The sequence below is a fragment of the Schistocerca americana genome, chromosome X (genome assembly GCF_021461395.2).
Source record: "Schistocerca americana isolate TAMUIC-IGC-003095 chromosome X, iqSchAmer2.1, whole genome shotgun sequence".
NCBI classification, from domain to species: Eukaryota; Metazoa; Arthropoda; class Insecta; order Orthoptera; family Acrididae; genus Schistocerca; species Schistocerca americana.
In genome coordinates, this window is record NC_060130.1 from 165,059,298 (window position 1) to 165,076,331 (window position 17,034).

At 39.7% G+C, this 17,034-nt stretch overlaps 1 protein-coding gene across 2 annotated transcripts in view; it reads right to left on the reverse strand.

Annotated features, from left to right (window-relative positions):
• The window catches only part of LOC124554669, a 139,792-nt gene that overhangs the window by 22,386 nt on the left and 100,372 nt on the right, over positions 1-17,034 (reverse strand). The window contains exon 5 of one of the 2 annotated variants that reach the window (XM_047128288.1): positions 9,083-9,793. The exons of the other annotated variant lie outside the window; for it this stretch is intronic. Coding sequence (XP_046984244.1) covers positions 9,709-9,793 — 85 coding nt within the window. The 3' untranslated portion in view covers positions 9,083-9,708. Of the gene's footprint in view, positions 1-9,082; positions 9,794-17,034 lie in introns of those variants that run through there. 2 annotated transcript variants of the gene reach the window in all.

Sequence of the window (17,034 nt, forward strand, 5' to 3'; positions counted from 1 at the left end):
GGTGAATTCAGCAGGAACCAATCAGAATGCTCAATTCACGGGCAGTCCCACGATGTAAGAGTCACAAGACATCCTTTGTGCAGGGCACAGGAGCCTCTACAGATTGGTTTGAACAAAAGAGGGGCTAGGTATCTATGGAAAGTTTCATGACCTCAGAGAGTCTTCTTTGTTTGACCGTTCAGAGATAAGTCCAAGCAGACCATCCACCTTTGGTTTGGTGGCTTTAGAGTATCTCTAGACCAGAACTGTAGGGCATCGAAAATTCACCGAAAATATCAGCCATTTTTCTCGTCTTTAGGACACTGCTTCGAATTCTGTTCGTATTTTTTCCATGATCTGTTGTGGGATTCGAAATATGTCATGAACTGGTAACTGTTCTGGTTTTGCCGGCCGAAGTGGCCGTGTGGTTCTAGGTGCTGCAGTCTGGAACCGCGAGACCGCTATGGTCGCAGGTTGGAATCCTGCCTCGGGCATGGATGTGTGTGATGTCCTTAGGTTAGTTAGGTTTAAGTAGTTCTAAGTTCTAGGGGACTAATGACCTCAGAAGTTGAGCCCCATAGTGCTCAGAGCCATTTTGTTCTGGTTTTCCCATCTGTACTTAAACACCAGTGTGTGCTTCAAGAAGTGAGGAAAAAGGAAAATAACGTCCCTGACTCCAGCAGAAAACATAAGCTAAGACCACTCAACATTTCAGAAAAGTCATGAACACCACAGTAGCTGTAGGACTCTGAAATTTCTCTCTCTGGCAGTGCCTTCAAACAAGCAGCGAAAACTGGAAAAGTGGTGAGTGTCCAGTTTTTAGAGTTACATAGAGATATTTATTTCGACTTCCAAATATCGTCGCTTTGATGTGTAAAATAGTATGTTTCAGTTGATATCGGTTTTAGGATCTAATTCCCACAAAAGCATGTGAGGTGTCTCAGGCAGGTTTCACAAGTGTGCAGCTATCTTTTTAGAGTCTGTGCTCAAGTGTGGCTGTGTACATCGCAAAACTGAAGCAAACTACTGTGCAGCGATCTTTTTGAAAATGTATTTAGAGACATATTCGATTGGGTTTAGTAACTTCTGAAGCAGATGCTGCTGTGGCATTTCCCACAAAAGGGCACAAAGTGTCTCAGGGATGGCTTCACAAGTGTGCTGCGATCTTTTTTTTTTTTTTTTTTTTACAGTCCGTATTCAAGTGCGACGGTGGTGGTATTCCTCGCAATAATACGCGTAATTACATCACAAATTGTTTAAATATTCTTGTGTCATCTGCATAGCTCTCTCTCTCTTTGTGCAGTGGTACATTTAGTTCCTTTGGCATCTTCAAGTTATGTACAGTACGTGAGAATATTCTGCACATTGCTTAAACACCAGATGTACTAATTCCTGAAACAGTTTGTGATCAATGACTAGAGGTATCCGTGCACCAGGGGTGAGAAGAGGAAGGCTGAGGATATTTCCAATGGAACAGGGAGCACTTAGTGCAGCCGCCCTGCAGTTACCACGTTTCAGTACATGGCCTCTACCAGTAGATGTGGAGACTCCAGGGTGAATGTCTTGCCTCTTGCACTTCAGAAGACTGACTGGATTTTCATCGAATGATCTGCAGTTACAGAACACACATTTATCAGCATGAGTTATGAACTGTAACTTAGCCCTATCCTACTACTTCTTCATTATTTGATGAAGGGTATTCATCTCCGTCATGCATTCATGAAATATAATTCTTTTCCAAACATTGTGTAGGTGGCTACAGACACACTCAGCTGTATGACTACAGCTAACATACCCATTGAACTCATCCTTCTCCAGCACAGACATCTCATCCATTGAACACATAGTACACACAGTAAGCAATTATATGTGTCCTCCCACTCCAGCAGCTAGACACATGGATTATGTTACAGGAAAGGAAGGGAGGGGAGGGAGGGAGGAATGGCCAACAGCTCCCTCTGGTGATGGTGTTGTGAACTAAGTCAGTCGGACTCCAGACCTCAAGGTGAACACATTGGAGGAGATACTGCCAATGACAACTCAAATTGTTTAGATAAACAATGCATAAAAAATACTTATATCCATTGTATCCGACAGCCCAGCACAGACTGAGTCCTTTCCCCACCAATTTCCTGATGGAGAATGGAGAGGAGGGGAGGAGGCAGGAGAAGGGAGGGGGTTGAGTTAGGTTAGTGGAGGGAGCTCAAATAACCTCTTTTCCCGCCAAAATTTGAAATTCGCTCCATGACATCACTGCGACATTGCCACATCTTTAGCTGTCATCTTGGATCCACCATTTTGAATAAATCTGGCAACATGCAGAGTGGGGTGACCCACAGATTGTCCCAATACTCAGGATACCTCTTCAGGAATTCAAAATGAAATTATTGAAATTTGTGGTAATGCTATTCAATCAGAAGTCCTTAAAACGGGCAAAGAAGCAGTTTTTTTACTGTACTGGCTGATGAAATAGGAGACATGACACGATGAGAGGAACTAGTGTTTCGCTTATGATATGTAGATTCCTCATCTGAAAAATCGATCACCAGGGGGATTTTCTTGAATTTATCTACATAGAAGATGTTTCTGCTCAATCACTGGCAACAACGATTACAACGCACCTCAAATCTTATAACTTGTATATGAATAAATTTATTGGGCAAGGCTTTGATGGCGCTGCAGTGATGAGCGGCTTGTTATAGTGTGACAACAATACTTGCAGAATGATACCCAAAAGCGCAATTCATCAACTTAGAGACAACATTTTGAAGAAAACTGCAGAACAATTAACTCTTCTCATTCGACGCTTACCTCCCTTTTTGAGATGCAGTGGACTGAAAATCATTTGGCTGTTGAAGGGTTTGCAGAAATGCTTCCAATATTACACGCAATACTTGAGACACTTCAAGACGCTGCTAGTACAGATGTCGCCACTCAAGCAGACCAACTGCAGAACACCTTAGAAAACAGCCAGTTTACTGTGTCGTTAGCTATATTAAGAAAGGTTTTCTCACAGAGCAATTAATGAGGTCATTGTGAACTTCACCAACACTTGAAGCTAAGCGAAAACAATAAAAACTACTTTGCAAAACATTCGGAATGAAAGTCATTTCTCAATCATTTGCGAACAGGCAAAACAGAAAGGTCCAAGTGACAGTTGCTCCAAGATTGACTGGAAGACAAACCCAGGTTCAAAAAAAATTGTTCAAATGGCTCTGAGCACTATAGGACTGAACTGCTGTGGTCATCAGTCCCCTAGAACTTAGAACTACTTAAACCTAACTAACGTAAGGACATCACACACATCCATGCCCGAGGCAGGATTCGAACCTGCGACCGCAGCGGTCGCGCGGTTCCAGACTGTAGCGCCTAGAACCGCTTGGCCGGCAGACAAACCCAGGACAAACTGCCAAAATGTATCACCGCCGAATCGTTCTCTAGCCTTTTATTGAACATGTGATTACAGAACTCAATACTCGTTTTAAACCAGATGACGAAACGATTGAAGAGATTCACATTCTTTTCCCTGAGAAAACTAGTATGACTCCAGGCCAAAGGAATTTTTAAAAAGATAGCACGAATATTTGTGTGTGAAAATGCAAGCACAGTAATTCTGTGTGAGTATCCGATATCACTGGAAAACTTTGGACCAAAAACCTGCCACTGCAATAGAAACTATTGATTAGTGCAATGAACATTTTTCTCTTTGATAAAAAAGCTTCTCATCATTTTACTCACACCCCACTGCCTACTGCGGCTAAAAACTTAAATCAGAAAGAAAATGGAAGATGACAGCCTTACTGCTCTTGCTCTAATGAGTGTTCATTTCGATCTGGCAGTGCAACTCTATTCCAAACAAATTATAAATAAGTTGGCAATAAGATGTAAAAGGTTAAATACTTTAAAGTAAAGCCTTTTTTGTTATTTATTAAATTACATTAACTTATAACCTAAAGTTATACCCAAATGATGACATGTCACAAACTTAAATATAAACAAATCGTACTGTAATAATATTGTAATATTTTCTTATATAATACAATTAATTATATAATTTAATAACATATAAATACTTACAATTTTAGATTTGTTGCTTTTGTCATCCATAAGTACCTTATTACATACATATTTTTTATCAGAAGGTGCTTAGATCAATTAGTGCTTTTTAGTGCTAGTTAGTCTATATAGGTCACGAGATGGTGATGTAAATTTGTTTATTGGAAAATGTGAATTCATAGTTAAAAAGATATTGAAGAGTAAGACAAGAATTGCTATCTGTGGTGATTTCAACAAAGTAATGGCAAACACATACAGGCCAGTTGCTAAGACATTTTTGAATATGCTAAAATCATTAGATCTCTATTGTACAAATAACCGTGACACATGTAAGAATGCCTGCATAGACAATATTGTTGCAAATTTCCATAGGGAAGATTTTACAGTCAGACTTGCAGGAAGTGGACTTGCAGATCATGAACCACTACTCCTTACACCCTGTAAGAGGCCTAAAATTGAAGAACCTAAAGTAGTAATGCTATGAGGGCAAAAGGGAGATTATATATGTAGTTTTGTTGATAGATTAGGAAGTGCAGATTGGGACTGTATATATAATTGTCAATCTGGAAAATGGGAAGCTGAAATTATCTTTGATAACTTCTTTAAAAAGTACACAGATTTATGGTATTCTTGCTGACCAGTAAAAAAAATTAGATATCCAAATTATATGAAAAAGAAAAGTCTGAATTGGTTTACACAAGAGCTAGCAGAAATTAGAGGAAACACACATATGCTGTAGCAGATGCAAAAGCAAACCGCTAACCAAGGAGCAGAACAGAGAGTGAACATTCATAGGTCATATCTGAAATCCAAAAAGGTCTACACAGCAAAACTTCTTTGGGCAAAAAAGCAAGCAGTGGAAAACAATATAGAAAGGACTCCTGGTAAATGCAAGTCAGCATGGCAAATAGTGAAAAAAGAGAATACACCAAAATGTACAGAAACAGCTCTGCTTGAACCTGAGGCATTAGATCAGTGCTTTTTAAACTCAGTTAAAGAAATAAGTAACAGTATTAAAACAACAAATTCATCTGCAATGGACCGTGTCAGAACACCACTGCCTGTTAACCCGGTATTTCAACGGAGATCTGGCACACCTGCTGATGTTATAAAAGCTGTATACAAATTTTCAGGTTCTAAAAGTATGGACTGTTATTTGTTATGAAATAACATAATTAAAAAGACAATACACTCAATTGACAAACCATTAGCTTTTATTTTTAATAAATGTGTAGAATCTGGAGTTTTTCCTGATGCACTTAATGTGTCAAAAGTTGTCCCAGTTTTTAAAAAAGGGGACAAACATCTTCCCCAAAGCTAAAGACCAGTCTCCATTGTCCCAATATTCTCAAAGATATTTGAAGCACTGATACACACACATATAAGCAGCTTCTTTGAAAAACACAATATCCTGTGTAACAATCAGCTTGGTTTTCGCAAGGAGAAACACACAGCAGGGGCAATCTTGGAAATCGTTGACAAAACTTTAGCAGCTTTTGAAAACAGTAACATGTTCTAACTGGTATTATGTGCCCTAAGCAAAGCTTTCGATTGCATTCCTGTTGACGTACTACTGGGGAAACTAGAGTTTTATGGGGTGAGAGGGAGCACTTTAGCTGTGATAAATTCTTATTTAAGTAGCTGAAAACAATTCACTTCAGTGAGAAATGTAAATTCTTCCGTAATGGAAATCAGCGCAGGTGAACCACAAGGGTCTATCCTTGGACCCTTCTCCTTCATTGTAGCTAATAATGAATTACCTAAAAACATAGCCCACCCCATCAAGTGTTTTGCTGATGATACAACACTACTTACCCCACATCAGAACATTTCAGATCTGAATAGCCTTTCAAAAGAAAGACTTGATAAGGCTATGGACTGGTTTGCAGCCAATAAGCTCCTGTGCAATCCTGATAAAACCCAACAACTTTAAATAGGGATATCAAATGAAGTAGGCAAAAAGTCAGTAAAACTCTTAGGTATTCACATTGACTCAAAACTCTATTGGGAGGAACATGTCAATCACATATGTGAAAAAAATATCTTGGGTGGCATACCTCATCTTGAAACTAAGGGAGGTAGTCAGCTTGGAGCACCTTAGGGTGACATACTTTGGGCCATTCCAGTCAAATATTTCATATGGTACTCATGGGGGTACTCCCCTCACATCAAGAACATCTTGAAATTACAAAAAAAGTCTTACACATAATATGTAGAAGAGGTCATAGGGAGCACTGTTGTCCTCTTTTTTCCAGACTCAGAATACTCACAATTATAAATTTATGCAGCTATGTGTCTGTACTCTACATTAAAAATAATATAATATATTAAATAATATATAATTATTATTAAATATAATTATTATAATTATTATTAAATAATAATATAATATATTAAAAATAATATTTCAGAATTTATTGCCAGAGGGGAAATACATGATCACAACATCAGGGCTAAGGGTAATTTAGACACACCGTGCCAAGGATTAGCAAGAACACGACATTCCCACAAAGTAAACCCACTCAAAATGTTCAATAAACTGCCAATTCATGTTCAGTCTATGGATATATATTTTTTAAATTAAGTGGTACAGCTGTCTGTCAGATCATCCATTCTATGACATTAAAGAATTCTTTGAGATGCCTGAGGACGATATTAGCATTTAAAAGTTGTCTGTAGTTGAACATATTATTGTGTGCTGTGGTTAATCGTGTGTAATTTCATAGTGTACACAAAAACAATACAATACTATATTATACTATAGTATAGCTTATTGCATTAAATTTTAGAAGCTTTCCTGGCGTAATTTTGTACACTGTCATTCTTAAAATGTATTCTACAATGTACTGACAATAGTTTATTTTATTATTCTGTGTGTACTAGTACATCCTGTATGATGAAGCCAATATCATTGTAAAATGATCTATGATGAATAAAATTCTTGATTCTTACCTGCACCTTCACTTGCATGTGATGTGGATTCTGATGTGCTTATGCGATTTTTTTTTAATTTCCAGTTGACTGATTTTATTGAGGGTAAACAACAGCATCTGTTTACAGTGTGAACGAAGTTATGGACAAAATATACTTTACCTTCCTAAAGCCCGGTGATGGACACCTCCCTCCCCCTTTTGAAAGCTATAGGTACATCACTGCTTATGGCTCCATGCATGTGATTTGTTTTCCATGGTTTAATCATTACTTGTGGTTTTACTGTTCAGCACAAGTCAATTTTTTTAAAATTATGTTGCTTTACTATTATTTAACTATTCACAGGCACCTTGATAGAGGGCATGCCACTGTTTTGACATCACATTTTCTCTCTTGTCAACCATGTTAGCAATGGCTTCAGTTCACCTTAGAATCCTGTAAGCTCTACACCCATGAGCTGCTGTTTACTGAAAAAACGTAGTTCCATCTACCACTTACATATTTTTTGAAATTTTAAATGAAACAGTATAGCTCAGTGTATAGTTATGTAGTATTTTTTATTTTATTAAGAGAGAAAACATAAAACTGAAAACTGTTCTTACTAACGTCTTGTTAATAGTAGCGTGAGCACTGTATCTGAGCATCTTCCGCTAGATTATCAAATCACATTTCTAGCTGGATATTGCCAACCTTAAAGAATCCAATGTATGAGCATCTGTGAAGTAATAACAGTGTTTACTTTTTGTTGGTTTTACATAGGAAAATGCTGATTCACTTAAATATGTTGAACCGAAACAGGAACATCAGTTGTTCAATACATTTCTTCAAATGTGGATATTCCTTGTTGGAAACCAATGTCCAGAAATCTAGAGCAAAGGACGGAAATGTTTTTAGAAATATATCACAGTGCAGAGTAATAATTTCCTTTGCAGTATCATGTGGTCAATTTGAAAGATAACTGCCAATTTTTAGCCATTTTATAGATGTCACTATAATAAACGGAATTATTAAACGGATAACTGGTGAATTCCACCAACTTCTCAATTTTTTTCTATTCTCTGAAGCAAATTTCAAAGTCTGATACCGTTGCCTTAATTTCTGCCATGTACTTGTTAGGAATGAAACTGTAGGTGGGATGTTTTTCCGTATGATCTTTGATGTTTACAAATTGCTGAAAGTTTTTTTTCTTGATGTCAACTATCATAGGCGCTGTTTGACTTTGGAATGCCGCAGTAGACCTCATCATTTCTGCTCATGTTTTATTCTTGCCTTGTGATTCCAGATTTAATGTGCTCAGTTTCCTGGTAAAATCTGCTGGAAATGCTAAATCACGGCAGTCTAAATTTCGTAGTTGCGGATAATAATCACTTCTCTCTTCACGAAATATTATTATTTTGTCCAATAGATCTCGAAACCTTTGCAAAAACTTGTTTTGACTCAGCCACCTCACGTCAGTGTGCAATGCCAAATCTGGTTCCTTCACATCTAACTGCTGTTTAAAGAGCCGCATTTGGAGAGATTTTCCTTTTATAGAATTTACAATCCTGAAACAAATATCCATTACATGTATTTGTTTGGTCTATTACTAGCCTGTACTTATTGACGAGTAATGCAGTTGCAGCTAATGAAGTCTGAAAAGTCTTCTTCTCTGTGACAAAGAGCAATAAAAACACTATGAATACCTGTCATTGTAAGAGTTTCTATAAAGGTAGCTTAATCTTGCTAATATATGCTTTGAATTCCGTGAATATATCAAGGCCACGAGTTTTTCCATTGAAGGAAATCATTTTTAGTACTTGTTCTTTCTTTGACAAATCTTCAAGGACCATCCGATTAAATATAAATAATGTCGCGGTAGCAGTGGTATCTGTTGGATCATCAAGTTGTAGAGAAAAAACAATGCAGTGGACGATATCTCTTCATAGTTGTTTGTTTATGAATTCACTCATCGTTTCGATATGGCACATCACAGTATTTCAAGACAGTTGTAAACCATGAACAGTTTTTTAATTTAATTTTTATTTCTGAAGTTAACAAACAGCGAAGCTGACACTTCTTCAAAAAATTTCCTTGGTGTATTCTCCATCAGAAAAAAGTTTGCACTTCAGTGCAATTCTGTTACTAACTTGGAAAGAAGCTTCAGTTGCAGACTTACATTGCTCAATATGCCTAAAAAACATATTTTCTTCGACTGATAATGGCGATTCCAATGCTTGCAATTTACTCTTCTTTATTTTGCTGCTATGTGAAGAGTCTGTCTGATCATCATCATCATTTTCTTGGGCCTTTGTCCCACTTCAATGTGGGGTGGGCCCTGTTACTATGGATTTGGCAATGTTAGTGTCAGAGGATGGCCAGATGCCCTTCCTGTCGCCACCACATACTCCCGGGATGGAAGTAGTGTACCCCAGCTGTCTGCGTCTAGTGTAAGTCATGAAATAGTACAAACATTATCAAATATCTGCGAGTCATGAAACTGAGGCGAAACATGGGTACCAGTCCAGTATTCACCTAGTGTGATGTGGAAAACCGCCTAAAAACCACATCCAGGCTGGCTGGCACACCGGCCCTGGTCGTCAATCTAAATGGGGAAGGCACGTCTACCCGAGTCCCTCGGCTAACCTGGCAGGTGTGAAGAGTCTGTCTGATATTTACTATGAATTGTGTTCAAATGTTGCTCTAAATTTCCTTTTTTTAGTATGGCCACAGATGTATTGCATATTAAGCAGCAACAGTCTTCTTTCACCACAGTAAAGAAATAGTCCAGTTCCCGTCCTTGGTGAGAGTGATAAGTTTTTGATTTCTTTGGATCACATTTTTCGAGGATCTACAAAAATAAAATGTCAGTAAGATAATTTGTATAATAATAAAAGTAGAGATATACTACCACTAACTGTGCATTAAATTTAATTTAGTAATGATGGCAAAAACTTTGCGAGTGAGAATTATTTCTAAGTTTTTATTTCTTTGCACTTTTGGTCAAAAAGGACGATTTAGAACACAGGGGGGATTTCGGACAGTATGGCTTATCTTCTCACTCCCACTGCATAGCACCAAATTGTTGCTGTTACCTTCATGCACTGCTTATTTTAAGCACGAGACTGCATTTCCCGGGTTCCACGACTTGTATGTTGGCACGATTGTTAACCTACTAATTATCTGATGAACAGTCTGACTGTTGAAAGTTCACACAGTATAATGAAATGGAAATTTTCAATTGTTGTGGCCAGTGAAAAAGTATTGTAGCTGGAGTTGTCAACTACATCGGTGGCCTAGGGTAAAGTGGCAATTGCTGTAGAAGTTTGTCAAGATTTTGGTGTAAAGTTATAAAATAACAGAGGTTTCTACAAGATGGTGGGCTGTGAAAGGTTATTTCGTTATACATATACACCACTACTTCTGAAACAAACATAGGTAATACAACAAAAACTGTGAAAGTTAAGGCGAAAATAATCTCAAAACCGTCTGAAATCACCCCATTTGACTTAGTAGGTAGGTAATTCACCTGATCCACCGAGTAAAATAATACTGAAAATATTGTCTTACTTTATCTGATGAAAAGTATTTCTTTCTTCATTTGAAGTTCGTTCAGTGGTTCTCTTCAACCACTTACCCATAGTGTATGTGGCATGATGAAGAGTCTGATCCTGATTTACACGGGAAGTCGCTGATGTCATAACTCCGCTAGTCCCTGTCGTCATCTGACGGATTGAAACCAGCCCCACCCCCGTCCCAAATGCTTCCCGCCTACTTCTAATGTGTGCCGCAAGCAAAGGAGAGGTACTGCGTGGAAGAGAGGATAAATAACGTCACGGAACGGGTACTGAAAAATGATACACAAGATTATTTGCACAGCAGTTGGTGATTACATTGTGCAGTATGCTCTATGTACTTTTTACGTGTAACTATTATCATTAGGTATATTAAACTTACTTCTTTTTGCCTTTCCACAGTCGGTTGAACTAACAGCCGCGATCGAATAGTCTGTTGCAATCGACCAGTTGACCACCTCTGCTCTACATCAACCAAAATTTATTATGCTCTTCACGGGTATGCTGCCAAATATGTTCGTCTTCAGTACACGATATTTCGGCGATCCATCTGACCGCCATCTTCAGGTGCGACTGCTGAGACACCATCACGCCGGCACTGAATGAACATCAGAAACGGCGGCTCCTTTATACCCCAGGTCCAGGCCGCCGTGCCTGCACGAGAAGCAGAAGAGCTGCCCCCTGCGAATCGAAGAATTGCAGCGCCGATGGCGGTAGACACTGGCGAAAGTGATAAATCGCAAATTAAAACGTAGCGGGTCGGAAACCAGCCCGTTGTTGTTTTATATCATACCAAATAGGGTTACATATCTTGCTTAAAGGAAAACTTCTGTCTCTAATAATAATGTCATCGGATAATCGTATTTCGATGGATTCCTTGAGTACACAATCCCAGTAACGAGAAGGCAGAGCAACAATTTGCGTCTCTTTAAACGACATGTTATGTCCTTCGTTGAGACAATGTTCGATGACGGCAGATTTTTCAGGCTGGAGCAAACGCATGCGACGCTGATGTTCCACACATTGGTCGTTTAAAGAGACGCGAACTGTTGCTCCGGCTTCTCGTTACTGGGACTATGTACTCAAGGAAGTCATCGAAATACGATTATCCGATGACATTTTTAATAGTGACAGAAGTTTTCCTTTAAGGAGGTGTGGAACCCTATTTTATCTGATATAAAACAACAACGGTCTGGTTTTCGACCCGCTACATTTTAATTTGCGATTTATCACTTTCGACAGTGTCTACCGCCGTCGGCGCTGCAATTCTTCGCTTCGCAGGGGGCAGCTCTTCGGCTTCTCGTGCAGGCACAGTGGCGTAGACTCGGGGTATAAAGGAGCCGCCGCTTCTAATGTTCACTCAGTACCGGCGTTATGGTGTCTCAGCGATCGCACCTGAAGCTGGCGGCCAGATGGATCGCCGACATATCGTGTACTGAAGACGATTATATCTGGCAGCATACCCGTGAAGAGCGTAATCATATAAGACGCCGGGAAAATCTACGGAATCACATCAACCAATATTGCTTACTACGTGACACTTTGGACTTATGTCACCTGTCGTTATATGGTATTTAACTGTGTCATCAACTAGCTTATGGCAACGGCCTTGCCGCAGTGGATACACCAGTTCCCGTGAGATCACCGACGTTAAGTTCAAAATGGCTGGCTCTGAGCACTATGGGACTTAACAGCTGTGGTCATCAGTCCCCTAGAACTTAGAACTACTCAAACCTAACTAACCTAAGGACATCACACACATCCATGCCCGAGGCAGGATTCGAACCTGCGACCGTAGCAGTCACACGGTTCCGGACTGCGCGCCTAGAACCGCGAGACCCCGACGTTAAGTGCTGTCGAACGTAGTCGGCACTTGAATGGGTGACCATCCACGCCGCCATGTGCTGTTGCCATTTTCCGGGGTGCACTCAGCCTCGTGATGCCAATTGAGGAGCTATTCGACCGATTCGGTCAAGAATACCATCATAACGACCGGGAGAGTGGTGTGCTGACCCCACGCCCCTCCTATCCGCATCCACCACTGAGGATGACACGGCGGTCGGATGGTGCTGGTAGGTCACTCGTGGCCTGAAGACGGAGTGCTTTTGTCAACTAGCTTATATTTGTTACTGATTCTCCAGTTTTGTAGTTTTTGGCACTGAAGATGACTATGTAATAGTTGAAATCTAGATCTGCTGCAATAAAATAACGGATTTCGCGATCGATTGCTGTTCTTTTCTCCACTGTCTATATTTGGCTATCGCTGCACACAGTGGGATCATGTGGATTCCAATCAGATTAAGTGCCAGCCGGTGTGACCGAGCAGTTCTAGGCGCTACAGTCCGGAACCGCGCGACCGCTAAGGTCGCAGGTTCGAATCCTGCCTCGGGCATGGATGTGTGTCATGTCCTTAGGTTAGTTAGGTTTAAGTAGTTCTAAGTTCTAGGGGACTGATAACCTCAGCAGTTAAGTCCCATAGTGCTCAGAGCCATTTAAACCATTTTTTCTGATTAAGTTACTGATAAGTTACAAATGGTAAACAGTGCAGAAATACTTTCTCAGGATTGTGGGATAGGCATACTAACAGTTAGATACTTGATGACAACTAAATAAAAGCTCTTAAATTTTGCAACCAAAGCTGACAGTAAAGCAGGACTGTCTAAGCTTAACTGTCTGAAACTTACACAGAACTTGATGTAACACTGCAATTGTGGTTCCAGAAGAAGAGAGCAGGAGGAGTTCCCACAGCAGATACGATGGAAATAGATAAATCAGGAGGGTTTCATGAAACTATGAAGACTGACAAGAAATTTCATGTATTTTCAGGATGGCTGACTATTCAAACATCCCAAATATTGTTACCGCTGACAAAGGCAAAGCTGAAGATTTTTGTGATAAATTCATCAGTTAAACTGAGCAGAACAACTTTCTCTCAGAGCAGATTTACAATGCTAACAAAACTGAAATGGGAGGAAATGCTCACACAAACGTTTGCCTCTCTGGCTGAAGAGCCTGCTACTGGACATAAAGCTAGTAAAGAAAGCCTAACTAGTTTTTTCTGCGCAAACTGAACGGATGGTCACAAACTGAAATCACTCAGTATTGGAAAATCCAAAAGACCACATGCCTCAAAGGAATAACAAACTTATATCTTTATTACCATGAGCGTCTGCAGAAAATTTCACAAGAGGGGCAAAATTTTAAAATTTACACTCTTGATGTAACTGTTTCGGTTGGTCTGAAACTGTGTCGCCCTCACGGATTAAATCTGAGAAGTACATAAAACATATTGTATCTCAAATGATTGATAGTTATCTCCTTGGTACATCGTGCTAGAAACCTTCACGCCATGGTGCTAGACTAGTCCCTTTCCGCATGTCAGTAAGTGTTGTGTGACAGAGAAAAGACTGAGGATACTATCTCAACACTGTTCCGTAAAGATTGACTGCAGAGAGCGCTGAAACTCCCATCGCACCAAGCAACTGGTAAAATTTCCCACAGACAACGTGACAACCAAAAATGCCCAAACAAGAAGTGACTGCTAAATTAACTGTACGAGATCTGTTCAAAAAATTCCGAAAAATTCGTAATTTCACGCCAGTGGTGTGTTGGAGCGAATTGCAGTTGGAATCCCTACAATGCCTGTGTTTAATGTGTAACTGCGGAAGTTTCATTGTTGTATTCCTGTTAATTATTGTTCAGTGCTGTATTGAGTAGAACGTTGTCCCACAGTTTGGGAATTTCGAGGTGGCAGAGTTAGAGGAGCAACGCGTTTACATTAAATTTTGGGTGAAACTCAAGAAAACCTTTACTGTGACTCACCAAATGATGCAGGAAGCCTATGGTGATGAGTGCTTAAACCGTACACGGTGTTACAAATAGTTCATCCCACAACTCACAAGTCAAGACCAGAAAGACATCCGCCTCGCAATTCGTGAAGAGCTTTTGGATCGCGCAAGTGAAAACTAGATGTTCCTTAAGAGAATCATAACTGGTGATGAGACGTGGGTCTACAGTTTCGATGTTGAGACCAAAGTTCAGTCTTCACAATGGGTCGGGAAAAGTTCTCCAAGACCCAAAAAAAAGGTTGTCGGGTCAGATCAAATGTCAAAGCCATGTTGATAGTGTTGAGGTTTACGAATTAGTTCATCATGATTTCGTTCCACAGGAACATACTATTAATCGATGGTACTATTGTGAAGTCTGCGAGAAAATATGAGAAGGAAACGGCCTGAAATGTGGCGAGACAATTCATGGCTCTTGCATCACGATAACGCAGCCACACATTCATATCTGTTGGTTCGTAACTATTGCACAAGAAACGAAATCACTGTGCTACCTCACCCTCTGTACTCTCCAGACCTGGCCCCTGCGGCCTTTTTTTTCATTTTCAAAGTTGAAAACCTCGTCGAAAGAACGAAGATTTGCAACGACAGACGAGATAAAAGAAAATTCGCAGAGGGCGCTTCACGCGATCCTGCAAGAGGCGTACCACAACAACTGCTTCCGGAAGTGGGAACGGCGCTGGGATGGTGTATCAATTGTAGAGGAGAGTATTTCGACGGAGCCATGCACGACAAGTAAAAGGTAAGCATAGAAAAACTTAGTAGACAAAGTTCCGGAGTTTTTTGAATAGTCCTCATATTTCCCGTAGTGCTCACCAATATTAAATCTGTAGGTGCCCTCTCTTGCCCCTCATTGTGGATGCCTCTGTTTATTACATGCATTAGCAGGAAGACTCACGCAATTACAGTTGGTGATGAATTTTAATTTACCGTTGATATGTTGGCGAAAATAGATGTTAATTCCGCAGGTAAGCATAAAACATCATCCATAATTGTGCTAAATGCAAACTCTAAAAATTATTTCGAGCAGTTAGTTCATGAGCCCACGCGAATAATCAACGGTTGTGTAAACACATTTGACCTCTTAGCAACAAATAATCCTGAACTAACAACGAGCATTAAAACGGTTACAGGGATTAGTGATCACAGGGTTGTCATAGCGAGACTGAATATTGTAACCCTCATATGCTCCAAAAATAAGCGGAAAATACACATTTTCAAAAAAGTAGATAAAAATTCACTTGACGCCTTCCTGAGAGAATCTCCACTCCTTCGAAATTAACAATGTAAGTGTAGACCAGATGTAGTTTGAATTCAAAGAAATAGTGTCGACAGCAACTGAGATATTTATATGAAATAAATTAACAAACGACGGAGCTGATCCCCCTTGGTACACAAAACGGGTCAGAACACTGCGGAAAAAAAGCCAAATTCAAACGAAAGCAGAATTTCCAAGATTGGCGGTCTGGTACAGAAGCTCGAATTTCGAAATTTAGTGCGGACTTCAGTGCGAGATGCTGATAATAGTTTGCACAACGAAACTTTGCCTCCAAACATGGCACGAAATCCAAAGAGATTCTGGTCGTTTATAAACCTATTGTACAGGCAAGACACAATCAATGCCTTTTCTGCGCGATAGCAATGGAAATACTATCGACGACAGAGTTCAATACTAAGGCGTTTTTGCCTAGAAAACCGTGAAGCTGTTTGATGGAGCCCCATGTTGCAAGGGAACGGTAGTAATTCTTGTCGTTCTTCTGCTTGTGACTTTAAAGTCATTGTTTCTTTTTTTTTAACAAACATGATCCGGAGTTGTGTTGCATACGGATGCAGTAACCGACGGCCAACAGGAAGTGGTATTCAATTCCACCTGTAAGTTACATAAGCTTTAATACATGAGAATGGAAATAGTGTTCGAGAAATTCAAATAATGTAAAAAGATATCTAAAATCTTTTCAGTTTTCCTCTCTCGCGTCTAGAACTTTTAATGAAATAGGTGGCAGAAGTACGAAGGGAATACTGGACTCCATCGAAACGTAATGTCATTTGTAGCTCTTATTTTACAAAAGACACCTGCAAGTTTCGACTAGGAGCTGATACATAGCTGCTGAATGATGACGCTATACCCAGTTTATTCAGTTTTACAGGCTATTCGCAAGTGAAAATCATTCGGGGTTTTCTGAAGTAAAACCACAGTCTAACACAACGTTAGCCTGTGGTAAAACCATGTATTTAACTAGCAACAAAAATACACAATGCTCTTAATGTATCTTCTTGAATTTCTAGTAGTAACTTGTAATTGTTGCTGGTGGGTTCTTTTAATTTTGTTTCAAGAAATAAATGAGATCCAAACGACAGTTACGGTGTGTGAATCCGATGACAACCATGAGAACTGTGTTGCCAGTGTTCAGACTGTAGTGCGTCAGAGAACTGTGACCCTTAGGAAAAGAGAGACTATTGCTGATTAAACTGAAGCGGGGTGAAAAAAAGATGGAAACAATGGCAGAATTGATAACAGTGCTGAAAGAAAAGAAACTGTGTAAATGACAACTTGGAAAGTGTGTTTCAGGAACATTTTGGTGGCTTTTCCTTAGACTTTGTCACGCAACTGAAAAACAGTGGGGCGAAGAAGCAATCCAGGCGATACAGTGAACTGACCAAAAAATTTACCC